General features: G+C 30.2%; 1 protein-coding gene across 1 annotated transcript in view; it reads right to left on the bottom strand.

The window, feature by feature from the left end:
- Positions 1-13,321, bottom strand: part of LOC113386513 — a 41,135-nt gene extending 27,814 nt beyond the window's left edge. Inside the window, exons 1-11 of the mRNA XM_026624293.1 lie at positions 13,205-13,321; positions 12,617-12,695; positions 12,391-12,556; positions 11,879-12,035; positions 10,898-11,017; positions 10,388-10,572; positions 9,232-9,351; positions 7,876-8,038; positions 7,594-7,795; positions 5,831-6,018; positions 4,095-4,337 (exon numbers count right to left, since the gene is read on the bottom strand). Coding sequence (XP_026480078.1) covers positions 4,095-4,337; positions 5,831-6,018; positions 7,594-7,795; positions 7,876-8,038; positions 9,232-9,351; positions 10,388-10,572; positions 10,898-11,017; positions 11,879-12,035; positions 12,391-12,556; positions 12,617-12,695; positions 13,205-13,321 — 1,740 coding nt within the window. The remainder of the gene's footprint in view (positions 1-4,094; positions 4,338-5,830; positions 6,019-7,593; positions 7,796-7,875; positions 8,039-9,231; positions 9,352-10,387; positions 10,573-10,897; positions 11,018-11,878; positions 12,036-12,390; positions 12,557-12,616; positions 12,696-13,204) is intronic.
- Positions 13,322-14,014: the final 693 nt, after the last annotated feature.

Raw genomic sequence — 14,014 nt, 5'->3', positions numbered from 1 at the left:
AAATTTTTGATGGTTACTTTTATGGCATGTGGGGTCTCATTTGAAAGGTCTTTTTGAATAGAATCCGAATACTAACAAAAGTGATTTGTTAACAAAATATACACTTTTTACGAATTTGTAGCAGACGAGCCTAAAAAAGTTTTACTTCAAAAAATTAAAATTGTGTTACTTTGGCATGTTGGGTTTCGTTTGAAAGGTCTTTGTGAATATAATCCGAATACTAAAAGTAACTATGTGATTTGTTCACAAAATATACACTTTTTACAAATTTGTAGCAGAGGAGTCTAAAGAAGTTTTACTTCAAAAAATGCATTCAGGATTCTTGCAAAAAACATAAAAACAAGTTGTTAGTAGCATTTTGCCCCAAGGCATTGATCCGATACTCAACATAATCAATTTTTAGATTTCGAGCTTAAAGAAGTTTTACTTAAAAAAATTAAAATTGTATTACTTTGGCATGTTGGGTATCATTTGAAAGGTCTTTCTGTATAGAATCCAAATACTAAAAGTAACTATGTGATTTATTAACAAAATATACACTTTTTACGATTTTGTAGTAGACTGGCCTAAAGAAGTTTTACTACAAAATTATTTGATGGTTACTTTTATGGCTTGTTGGGTTTCGTTTGAAAGGTGTTTTTAAATAGAATCCGAATACTAAAAGTAAATGTGATTTGTTCACAAAATATACACTTTTTATGAATTTGTAGTAGATGAGTCTAAAGAAGTTTTACTTCATAATATTAAAATTGTGTTTTTTGGCATGTTGGATATCGTTTGAAAGGTCTTTTTGTATAGAATCCGAATACCAAAAGTAACTATGTGATTTGCTAACAAAATATACACTTTTTACCAAATTGTAGCAGAAAAGTCTAAAGAAGTTTTACTTTAAAAAAACTTAAAATTATGTCACTTTGGCATGTTGGGTTTGAAAGGTCTTTTTGTATAGAATCCAAATGCTAAAAGTAACTATGTGATTTGTTCACAAAATATACATTTTTTTAGAATTTATAGTAGATGAGTTTAAAGAAGTTTTACTTCAAAATTTCTTGATTGTTTTTTTTGTAGCTTGTTGGGTATCGTTTGAAAGGTCTTTTTAAATAGAATCCAAATACTAAAAGTAAATATGTGATTTGTTCACAAATCATACACTTTTTACGAATTTGAAGCAGATGAGTCTAAAGAAGTTTTACTTCAAAAACTTAAAATTGTGTTTTTTGGCATGTTGGGTATCATTTGAAAGGTCTTTTTGAATAGAATCCGAGTGCTAAAAGTAACTATGTGATTTGTTAACAAAATATACACTTATTACAAATTTGAAGCAGATAAGTCTAAAGAAGTTTTACTTCAATATTTTTTGATGATTACTTTGGCATGTTGGGTATTGTTTGAAAGGTCCTTTTGTATACAATCCGGATACTAATAGTAACTATGTGATTTGTTCACAAAATATACACCTTTAACGATTTTGTAGCAGATGAGCCTAAAGAAGTTTTACTTCAAAATTTTCTGATAGTTACTTTTAATGGCATGTGGGGTATCGTTTAAAAGGTCTCGACGAGTAGAATACGATTTCTTACAAAAAATGTGTATATTGTAATAAAAACGTTATATACATATTGCAAAAAATGTAAGGATGTTATTATTTATTATTACACTAATTTTTATGTGACGTATCATTTGAAAGGGCTGGAAAAGTAGAATACGAATTTAGTATTCGTTGTTAATTCTCTTCAATTTCTTTCTTTTCTTTATTAACTGAAAGTAGTAATTATTCGTGATACACAATCAAACTTTTAGTTTTATTTTTTTATCAAACTGCTATATAATTTATTTTGGTAAATGATCAAGTTTTATGGTACGACTTATATTAATAAAAAGAAGACAAAAATTATTTCAACTGTAAAATTAATGGTTATTCAGAATTACTGCTAAATTTCCAAACTTTTTTCAGTATTCGGATTCTAATAAAAAAGACCTTTCAAATGATACCCCACATGCCATAAAAGTAACCATCAAAAATTTTTGAAGTAAAACTTCTTTGCACGTTGAAGTAGTACCAAGCGCCTTTTTAAAAACGAATAGAAGGATATAGTTCAAAAATAGTACTTACTTATGTTTGGTGAAGTTAGTCTTCATCTGATCCTTAATTTTGACGACTTGATCAAAAGTTGCACAATCTGCTGTTTCATCACCCCTATCATCAAGGATGCATTATATCAGGGCTGATTTTTGGTCATCACGAATTGTTTGTTTAAATCTTAAAAAAGTAAAACACCTAGTAAATAAATCTTATCTTTAAATTCCAATTATGTTTTATTTATTACCTGTTTTTTGCCTTCTCGATAGTTTCCTCGTCTTCAAATTCAACAAGACAAGTCAAAATCAAATCCTCATTTTAGTTATGGAAAAGGCTCACAACTTCTGTCGTCCCAGCTGACGTTTTTCTTGATTTCACAAAACATATTCAAGACAAATTGTTTGAACTCATTTTTAAATCCGTGTTAGACACCAAACTGTGCATTTTTCTTAAAATGTTACCAATGGATTCCCAGACGAATGGTGAATCTTCGTTTTTGTAGTGGCATAGGAATTGGAAAAACTGAAAAAAATTGATTGAAAATATTTCATAGAAATCAAACAGAAAAAGTCTTTAGAGTAGACTTTTTTCCCCATTTGCGAGTTAGTAGAGTTTTTTTTTACTGTTTACAAGTTCTAGATATAGTTTGCTTGTTAGTAGAGTCCCTTTTATCATTTTAAAGTTTGTAGAGTTCCTTTTGTAAGTAGAGTCTCTCATGTTTTTTTTAATGTTCTAGATTTTTTTGTTAGTCAGTAGAGTTCCCATTTTTAAAACTAAGTTTTAGATTGCGTTTGCTTGTCAGTAGAGTCCCTTTTTAAACGTCCAAGTTTAAGAGTCTCCTTTGTCTTAACACAGTTTTAGATTTCTTTTGCTTTTCAGTAGAGTCCTTTTTTAAATGACTAAGTTTTGTCAGTAGAGTCCCTTTTGCCCTTTTAAAGTTCTAGATGTAGTTTGCTTGTTAGTAGAGTCCCTTTTGCCTTATGAAAGTTTTAGATTTAATTTGCTTATCAATAGAGTCCTTTCTTTAATTACAAGATCTAAATTCTTTTGCTTGTCAGTAGAGTCTCTTTTTTGTTATCAAAGTTTTACACCTAGTTTGCTTGTAAGTACAGTCTTTTTTCTCATTTTAAGTGTTAAATTCGATTTGCTTGACAGTAGAGTCCTTTTTCGCATTTTCAAGTGCCATATTAAATTTGCTTGTCAGTAGAGTCCTTTTTATATTTCAAACTTCATTGAAAATCAATTTGCTTGTCGTAGAGTCCTATTTTTCATTCCAAATGTTGTTGAAAGTCAATTTGTATGTCAGTAGAGCCTATTTGCTCTACTATTTTGCTCGTTTGCTCGTCAGTAGAGTCCCTTTTTCCATTCCAAAGTGTATTTAGATTAGTTTGCTCGTTAGTAGAGTTCTTGTTAAATTTCTGGATTGATTAGTCCCTTTTTTTAATTTTACCTCTAATTTTAGTTTGCTCGTCAGTAGAGTCATTTTTATTTGAATTGTAAATTTTTTTGCTCGTTAATAAAGTCTTTTTTGTTTGAATTTCAGAATCTATTTGCTCGTCAGTAGAGTTATTTTTATACTTAATATATCCATATTCAGTTGATCGTCATAGAGTTTTTTTGGAACTTCTCAAATTTGATTCTTTTAGATTTCTTTGATATTTAATTTCTCAGTCAGTAGAGTTACTTTTAAATTTTTCAGAATGTGATAATTTTCTCGATATTAGTAGTGCATTTACATCTAATTTAGTTTGCTCGTCAGTAGAGTCTCTTTTGTTTAAATTTTAAATTTATTTGCTCTACTGACTGGCAAATTAAATATCAAAGGAGCAAATTGAGAAGTTGGAAAAACTATACTGACGATCTAACTGAATATGGATATATAAAGTTTGAAAAGGTCTTATATAAAGTTTGAGAAGGTGTAGCATAATGTATGGAAGTTGAAGCGTAACATGGCCTTGCCATAACATTTGTATGTTATGGCCCATGTATCTCTAATTACAAATCTATTCCTTACCGTTTCCATGGTCTTTCTGCCAGAACTTGCCATCGCATACATATCCTCTAACAAACCAATCCTGTCCAAAACTGGCATAGACAAACCTTCTATTGCTGGCCCAAATTTATCCATCATTTCTGGCGGGTACAGAACCCTATAATAATCCATGGTTCCTACATTTAATTTCACCCAATCGCATGGTGCCAAATCTTCAACAGTCATAGACGTCGATTGACATTCCATCAAAGTGCTGACGGTATACTAAAAAATAAAACAAACATTATGTTGGTACTTGTTAACTTCCCGAAGGAGAAGTTTATGTTTTCATCAAAAAATCCGATTCGCTAATTTTATGTTTTCTCGACGTTTCAAGCCATTCTGAATCGAATGGGACCAATTTTAAGGAAAAAGTATGTGTGTGTGCGTGTGTGTGAACAGATTTTTTGGCGTAAATCAACGTTTTCTTAAAAACGTCTGGACCAAATTCAAAAATTTAAAAGTCATTCAATGTATCTCGATGAAGACTAGCGTTTCTGTGTGACGATCAGCCGAGACGTTTCTTTGTAAATAGCAGAAAAGTGAAAAAATTTTCGTCCACGTTTTAGCCCGCAATTCTGAATCGATTTTGAAAATTCAAAAACCGTTCAAAAGATATTGGTTGGAAATCGTGCTGATTAGTTTTTGGTAGAGATCGGCCGGACCGTTTTCTTATACAATTTTTGTGATTATTTTTTTTACCATAGTCTTCTAGATCATACTAAAATATTTACGCCCCTACGACAACTCGTTTAGCTTTAAAAATTCGTCAAAGTTTGCAAAAATTAGTATGGTCTTTTTGGCATTTGTCAAAATTAAACCTTTCATCGACGATTGCTCAAAAACGCCTGAACCGATTTCATAAATTTAAAAACCATTTGATGTACCTCAATGAGGACTATGGCTTGACACTTTTGTGCGACGATCGGCCGAGCCGTTTCTTTGAAATTTGGAAAAAAGTGTTAAACTTTTCGTCCACATTTAAGCTCAAGCTACCGAATCGATTTAAAAAAATCAAAAATTGTTTGAAACATATTAGTTGGGAATGATACTTATTAGTTTTAGTTGAAAATCTACCGAGCCGTTTTCTTGTAATCAACTGTTGACAAAATTTTCAATGTAATAACTGTTGAAAAAAAATTTAAGTTTAATATTTAAAAATTTAATTAATTTATGAGTGATTTGAAGTATTCCGAGTGGATTTATTACACATAATTGAAAACGAACGAACATTTTAACTTGGAGTATTTTCTAAAAGCAAATTTAATTTTTTCGGCGATATATATCATGGTCTTCTAGAACTTATTGAAATATCACGGCCTTATGACAAGTAGTATAATTTTAAAAATTTATCAAAGTTTGAGAAAATGAGTAGTTTTTTTGACATTTGTTAATATTAAAATTAGACGATATACTTAGTATAACGATAGAGTACTTGGTTTTAATGAACGTAGTAAATCATTAAAGTCCTACGGAAACTGGTTCAATTATAAAAATTATTGATTTTTGAAAATTTGCTTTTAGAAAATACTCCGAGTTAACGTGTTCGTTCGTGTTCAATTATGTGTAATAAATCCACTCGGAATACTTCTAATCACTCATAAATGAATTTGTTTATTATTGATTAAGTTGATTATTTACACATATCGGGAAGTTCATGTAACTTGCCCCAAGGCTAAATACCAATACCAACTAGTTAGTTATCAATTACCACTTACTCCAGTTGGGCATTTAGAAGTCATGACAGTTATGGGTATTGTCCATTGCATCGGAGGTACCTCCTGGTCAGTACTTTTGGTGAACACTTCTTGTTTTATATTAATGGTTCTTGTGGTTCCGCAATGCGTTTCTGATACTGTCAGCAAAGGGTAACCCGGTTGGTTTACCCAGGCGTTCATCATGCAACCTGCAAGAAAATTCATTTAGTAACTAGTGGTGTATAGCATCGTGCCTTAAGGCAAATTGCTGGAACTTTCCGTATCGTAATGAAATATTCGAGAAATTTTAAACGTTTTTAAATATATTATTACAAATACTGTAACTTTCATTATTTTTGCTATCTTGTCAAATCTGAGCAAATCAAATGTAAATCACACATCAATTTATCATCTCCATAACATTAACAATCGTCGTTTCATTTCGAATTCAATTTAAAAAAAAAAAACAGTTTCCTAATTTGCACAAAATTGAAAAAGTGCTCTCGTATAGTCACAGTCTAAACGCATTTGCAAATAATTTCATGCGATATTTTCACTTATACTGTGCTTAGCTTGGCGGCATTTTCACATTTTTCAATAATTTTCACAAAATTGGAAAACTGCTCCGGTACATAAACAGTCTAAACGCACTTGAGTAAACATTTGTACCAAAGTGGCGCTTAGACTGTGCTTAGCTTGGGTAATTTTTAACTTCCCGTAGGGTGAGTTATTGTAATGGGCCGAAAATCGAAAATGAAAATTTTTACATTTCTCGACGTTTCAAAGGTTTCTGAACATTTTGGCATGCCTCAGAAAAAATGAATATGTGTGTATGCGTGTGTGTTTTGTGTGTGTCGGCATTTCTTCGTCCACGTTTTCGGGCGCACGGATCAACCGATTTGAATGAATTAAAAAACATTGGATTTTTATTGATAGGAAGATGTGCTGATTAGTTTTTGGCAAAGGCAGGTCTGGCCGTTACGGAGATACGGAGCAAAGAATGCAGAAAATACAAATCGAGTTTTTAAGAAAAACGGAGTATCGGATTTGAATGATCTAAAAAACATTCGATTAGTAATAGTTGGGAGAGGAGGTGACTAGTTTTTGGCAAAAACAGGTCCCGCCATTTCGAAGATATAGAGCTAAATATGCAAAAAATGGCAGTTTTTGAGTGAACTAAGCGTCCGATTTGAATGATCTAAAAAACTTTCTGCTTGTATTGACAAAACATTTGCTTTTAAGGCTAAAAAATTATTACATCTTTTTTTATTTTCCATAAAATATTTTTATAATTTTGGATTAAAAATTCAAAAAATTACCCAGGCTAAGCACAGTCTAAGCGCCGCTCTGGTACAAATGTTTACCCGAGTGCGTTTAGACTGTTTATGTAATGGAGCAATTTTATTAAACAAACTATTAAAAAAATGTGAAAATGCCGCCAAGCTAAGCACAGTACAAGTGAAAATGTCGCACAGAATTATTTGCAAGTGCGTTTAGACTGTGACTAGACGGGAGCACTTTTTCAATTTTGTGCAAATTAGGCAACTATTTTTTGAAATTGAATTCGAAATGAAATGACGATTGTTGTTAATGTTCTGGAGATAAATTGATTTATGATTTACATTTGATTTGCTCAGATATAACAAGATAATGCAAAAATAATGAAAGTTACAGTATTTGTAATAATGTATTTGAAAACGTGTAAAATTTCTCGAATATTTCATTACGGTACGGGAAGTTCCGGCAATTTGCCTTAAGGCACGATGCCATACACCACTAGTTACCTATTGGTTTTCCACTGGCTTCTTCCAAAGCTTTCCACAAATCTGCTGTTCCAGCGCTTTGAAATTTATATTTTTGTATATAATTTTTAATTCCCTTAGAATAATCTTCCTCCAAATAATTTCTTAGCATCCGAATTATGGTTGCACCTTTGGAGTAGCTGGAGGCGTTGAACATTGCTTGGGCATCAGAAGTTGAACCAACCTGGGGTAAAGGTTACATAAAAAAAGGTTATATAAAATTTTTTATACTTTTATTTTTTGTGTCAATTATTTTTTTCATACTTTTCGCACAATCGGTGCAGCCCCAGGCATTTCGTCTGCAGCCATTGCTGCATAAAAGTGCAGCAAAAATCCGTTCCAAGGATCAATTTCAGGAAGTATTCGATATTTTCCGAGAACGGAGTAGAATGAAGCAAAGCCTTCGTTTAGCCACAAATCGCTCCACCTGTAAAAAAAATTACAATTTGTATGATTTTGTCATACTATTATGGCCTATGATAAGCGGTTGAATCTTAAAAAAAAATCATCAAAGTTCAGAAATTTAGAAATTTATTAAAGTATTCGGATTCTATTAAAAAAGACCTTTCAAATGATACCCCACACGACATATTTGAAGTAAAACGTTTTGACTCCTTATTTGACCCATCAGACCGTTTGTAAATTTATAAAATGTCTTGTAACTTTTGAACGGTAAATCAGATTTTGATAAAATATTCGGCAAATTTGTACAAAATTGAATAATGTATAATACTGTCTAACATCATAATGCCCTACAGCAACCAGGTACTTTAAAATAATAATCAAAATGTAAAATCAATCAAAGTCGATTTCATATTTGAATTGAGTCCGTCGAGACCTTTCAAATGATACCCCACACGACATATTTAACGTAAAACGTTTTGACCCCTCATTTGATCCATCAGACCGTTTGTAAATTTATTAAATATCTTGTAACTTTTGAACGGTAAATCTGATTTTGATTAAATATTCGGCAAATTTGTACAAAATTAAATAATGTATAATACTGTCTAACATCATAATGCCATACAGCAACTCTATATACTTTAAAATTCTAATTAATATTAAAAATCCAAAGTCAATTTTATATTTTTTAGACTTTTCAAATGATGCCCCACACAACATACTTAAATACAAAACGTTTTGACTAGATAAGCCGAGAAATCAAACAATTAGCAAATTGGATACCCACAAAAAATTTGAAGTAAAACTTTTTTAAATTCCTCTGGTACTACTTTGTGATAATTGTATATTTTGTGGACAAGAATCATATAAAATCGTTAATGTCAATTAGGAAAAAAGCAATAAATTTTAACATATTAATATTTTATGCAGTATGTATATAACGTTTTTATTACAAAATATTTTTTTTTTGTGAAAATCGCATTCTACTTGTCGAAACCTTTCAAACGATACCCCACATGCCATAAAAGTAATCATCAAAAATTTTTGAAGTAAAACTTCTTTAAGCTCGTTTACTATAAATTCATTAGAAGTGTATATTAAATGCCTTTATCGCAATTCTTATTAATTGAGTTGATGAGGTAAAAATATAGGGAAGTTTATGTAACTTTCCTTAAGGCAAAATGCCACTCACAACTACTTCACTGTTTTATTTACCAATTCATGGTGACAAGATCTCCAAACCACAAATGTGCCAATTCGTGAATAACCGTTCCTGATATTGACGATTTCCAAACTGTTGGAGTTTCGTTTTTGTTGAAGATCATAGACATATCTCTGTAATGAAATATATATAAAGTGAATGCTATAGCATTCACTTTTAGTGGGATGTAGAATGGCGTGAATGCTATAGCATCCAAATTTTGAGGACAATTACTTGGAATTTACATTACGTTTTTGTAATTATCAAACTTGTTAAGGAGGTGCCTAATTGATTATTTAAGTATTTTTCGTATTAGTTACTAATTTGCTGCATACAATACAATTTGGCCAAGAAATTGCGAAAAATACAAAGGCAATACTTGACGTGGATGCTATAGCATTCATCTAGTATACAATTATTAAAATGTGACATTCTGACTAATTACACTTTTATTGGGCACGAACGTGCAAGGTTACTTCTCAGTTGAAAATGCATCATTTTCCATAGTCACTAATTGACGTGGATGCTATAGCATTCATCTAGTATATATCGATTAAAATATCATAATAGTATTTCTGTATTATCTTGGCTATTCTAGTAGTTACTAATTACCTTGGATCATTCAAATTGTGGGAAATAGAAGCACAAAACTTGTCGTGGATGCTATAGCATTCATCTAATATATAACAATTAAAATACGATGATAGTATTTTCGTATTATCTTATCTTTTCCGTAATACTTGACGTGGATGCTGTGGCATTGATCTAAGTTTATAACGATTAAAATATGATAATAGTATTTTCGTATTATCTTATCTTTGCCCGAAGTCACTAATGCGCAAGCGGAAAATAGAAGCTTAATCCTTGACGTGGATGCTATAGCATTCATCTAGTATATATCGATTAAAATATGATAATAGAATTTTGTATTATCTTATCTTTTCCCTTAGTCACTAACTATCTTGGGTATACAAATTACGGGAAATAGAAGCACAAAACTTGACGTGGATGCTATAGCATTCATCTATTATATAACGATTGAAATTTTATAATCTGACCTTTATTAAATCAAATTTTGGATATCACAAACATTTTAAAAATAAAATTACTGGAAATTTTGGTACCTTGCTGAAACTTTTACCAATTTTTTTTTAAATTATAATTTTTTACCCAAATGAAATGTGTCCCCAATTCTCCATGGCACCACTCGCAAAATTTTTGGTAACCACCAAATCCAATTTTGGCAACGAATAAGGTTCGTCAAAAAGTTTCGAAAAAATATCTAAACCTTTTACTGCCACTTCAAGGCCGAATTGACCATATTTTTTCATCCCTGGGGGCGTATAGACCCTTACCTGCAAAAAAAATTGAGGAAATTTAAATGTTTTCAAATAGATTATTATGAATACTGTAATTTTTGTTATTCGTATTTTATAGACAAAATGTAAGAGCTTATGAATTGCACGACCATGTTTAAGTATGTTTACATAAATAAACAAAACTTGATAAAGCGAAGTTAGAATGTAAGGACCTTATCTCATATTTCTCAGAATTATATAAACTAAATTGCAAAGTTAAAATTATTTATTTCAAGTATATAAGTGAGCTTTAGAATTTTAGCTAGATTTAAAATTAAATTCCAAAAACCATTTTTGTATATATTTTTTTAATTATAATTACCTTAGTACCACTTCCTGTTTGACTTTCAATATACTCAAACTCTCCGACCGAAAATGCCAGTAAATAAGTTGACATTTTAGGGGTTGTGTTGAAACAAACAGTTTTGCAACCACATTTTACCTAAAACATATAATTTTTAAGTACTAAAACTAGTTGTAAGTGGCATTTTGCCTTGAGGAAAGTTGCATGGACGTTCTGATCAAAAAGAATCAAGATTCAGATATTCAATATACGCTTTTAACGAGTTTCTAGTAAACGAGCTTAAAGAAGTTTTACTTCAAAAATTTTTATGGTTACTTTTATGGCATGTTGGGTATCGTTTGAAAGGTCTCGACGAGTAGAATGCGATTTTTTATGAAAAATGATTATGTTGTAATAAAAAAGTTATATACATATTGCAAAAAATATTAGAATGTTAATTTATTGTTTTTTTTCTTAATAATTGAGGTATAAAACTGTTTTATGTTATTTGTGTCCACAAAATGTACACTTTTCACAATTTGTAGCATAGGAGTCTAAAGAAGTTTTACTTCAAAAATTTTGTTGGCACTTTCATGGCATGTGGGGTATCGTTTGAAAGGTCTCAATGAGTAGAATGCGATTTTTACAAAAAAATGATTATATTGTAATAAAAACGTTATATACATAATGCAAAAATTTAGAATATTAAAATTTATTGATTTTTTCTTAATAATCAAGGTTTAAAATTTGTTTATGCAATTTGTGTTCACAAATATACTCTTTTTACAAATTTGTAGTAGACGAGCTTAAAGAAGTTTTACTTCAAATTTTCTTGATGGTCACTTTTATGGCATGTGGGATATCATTTGAAAGGTCTCGACTAGTAGAAAACGATTTTTGATAAATTAGGTAATTATACTAAATCATTCTTTATAGTGTGCACGCGAAAATCTCTGTTTGGAAGTAATTTATCTTTTATCAAGTTAGGTGTAAGTGGCATTTTGCCTGAAGGCATTTTACCTCTTCTTCTCGGACATCCATATTGGACAAAGCCATCAAATTTTCAGGAACTTTCATGACGATGTCAAAAGTTGCCTTCAGAGCTGGTTCATCAAAACAAGGGAAAGCTTCACGGGCCCTGTTGGGCTCAAAATGACTGATAACGTATGTTTTTGTCCTACAGAAAAAAAATTAATAAATAAAAAAACTAAATTCATGGCGCAGTAAATTGAACTCTGTTACGTTGCGTTTTCTCATATAAAATGGTACTAAAAACTTGCAAAAGTTTCTGTGGTTGTATAAAATTTAAGTTTACTTATATGTTAATGACACATCACAAAGATGCACTTATAATAAGATTTTTTTTTGACATTAGTGTATTTTTTGTGTTAGATTTTCTATCCAAAGCGCCTGCCTGTACAATAACCACATCGCATTCGAACAGTTTTTAGTGCTATTTTATATGAAAAACGCAGCGTAACTTTGGTCTATTTTACGACAGACTTGGCTCCGCAATATTTTTCATTTATTACCCTTTGCAAGTATCAAATGTTGATTTGCAAATTGCTGAAATTTCGTGAAATTCTCTGCCAAATTCTAGGATCAAACATGCATTTCCTTTGGGAATGCATTTTTTGAATTGTATAGTTGCTCTTTCGTCTTTTTCTTGGAAGGATATATTGTCCGAACACTCCTTTCCTTAAAAATAATAATTTAATTAATAAATTATTAGTAATAAATTATTATTTGATAATTTACCATTGCAGTGGCTTATTGTTGCTTTTTTGATATTTATTCCTAGACAACTTAGGATCACACAGTTTGTTTGCTGTTTTATCTGTAAAATTAAAAAAATAAAAAATAAAATGGATAACAGTTTTTTTTTGCGTATGAAATTCAAGTCATTGCACTTCTTTATAACATTTTTGTTATAAATAATTATAAAAAATCCTTCACAGATACGTCTTTTGAATAAATTTCCTTCAAAATGTGACTGAAAAATCTATATTGTGTTTTAAAGTGATTTTGCGAACTGTTTTGTGTTATTGAAGTCGTTTGATTAAATTTTGGCAAGTATCTCCGATATAAGTTGAACTGCAATTCAAACAATTAATTTGGTAAAGCAGATTTTTTAAACTTTTTATTTATAGATGTTTTTGTAAAAGATCTTCATATATAAATAAACTTGTGATAAATAAATAGTGATTTGTAATTCTTTATGGTTATCAGATATCGAATTACCTATTAATGTGCATCATTGATTTATTATACCAAAAATAAAGTAGTTTTGAGCTTATTTTTGGTACAACATTTAAGAAGGATTATCAAATGTATAAATATTATTACCTTCAAGTTAATTGTAACTTTTCCTGTATAACCAGAAACACCTGGATCTAAATCCAATTCCAAAACATAATGTTCAGGTACAACATTTGTCGAAAGTCTTTCTGACTCTTCAGCCATTTTTGAGATGCAATTTTATTTTCAAGGAATCGAGATTAACATTTTCAAAAAATAAGTTTAAGTAAAATTAAAATCATTTGTTGTTGAAGAGATTTATTTTCTGTAGTTCACAAAAATTTTGAAAATTTCATTTTTGTGAATTGTATTTACGTCAAAGTGACAACTTTACGTCAAATTTTTAATGTCATAATAAATTCAGGACAGAAATTGAAAAAATAATTGTCAAACAAATAATTGTTTTTAGGTTGCTCGTCAGTAGAGTCCCTTCCTTATAAAAATAATTCCTACTCATTTTTTGTATAAATATTTAATTTTTTTTTTAATTTAGGTTGCTCGTCAGTAGAGTCCTTTTTCTGCATAAATATTTTCTAAGGAGTTCTAGTTTGCTCGTCAGTAGAGTCTCTTTTTTATAAAAATATTTCTAAAGAAATTTTAGTTTGCTCGTCAGTAGAGCCCTTTTTCTGCAAAAACATGTTCTTAGAAATTACATTATCGTTTGCTTGCCAGAAGAGTTTCATTGAAAATTCTCGACGAAATTTATATCCGTACTCATGCACACACACATCTATCCATTTTTTCTAATGTTTGCCAAAATGTTCAAAAACGTAAATATATGCATAGTTATTTACTATATATTAAACTTATTATAATGAAAAACTTGCTAATATTGAACGTTTATAAACATATGTAAAA

The sequence above is a fragment of the Ctenocephalides felis genome, unplaced genomic scaffold (genome assembly GCF_003426905.1).
Source record: "Ctenocephalides felis isolate EL2017-DRISC unplaced genomic scaffold, ASM342690v1 CF-g0.4_SCAFFOLD_03571, whole genome shotgun sequence".
Lineage (NCBI taxonomy): Eukaryota > Metazoa > Arthropoda > Insecta > Siphonaptera > Pulicidae > Ctenocephalides > Ctenocephalides felis.
The sequence above is the reverse complement of the archived record's forward strand: the minus strand, read 5'-3'. Positions and strand labels throughout refer to the sequence as shown.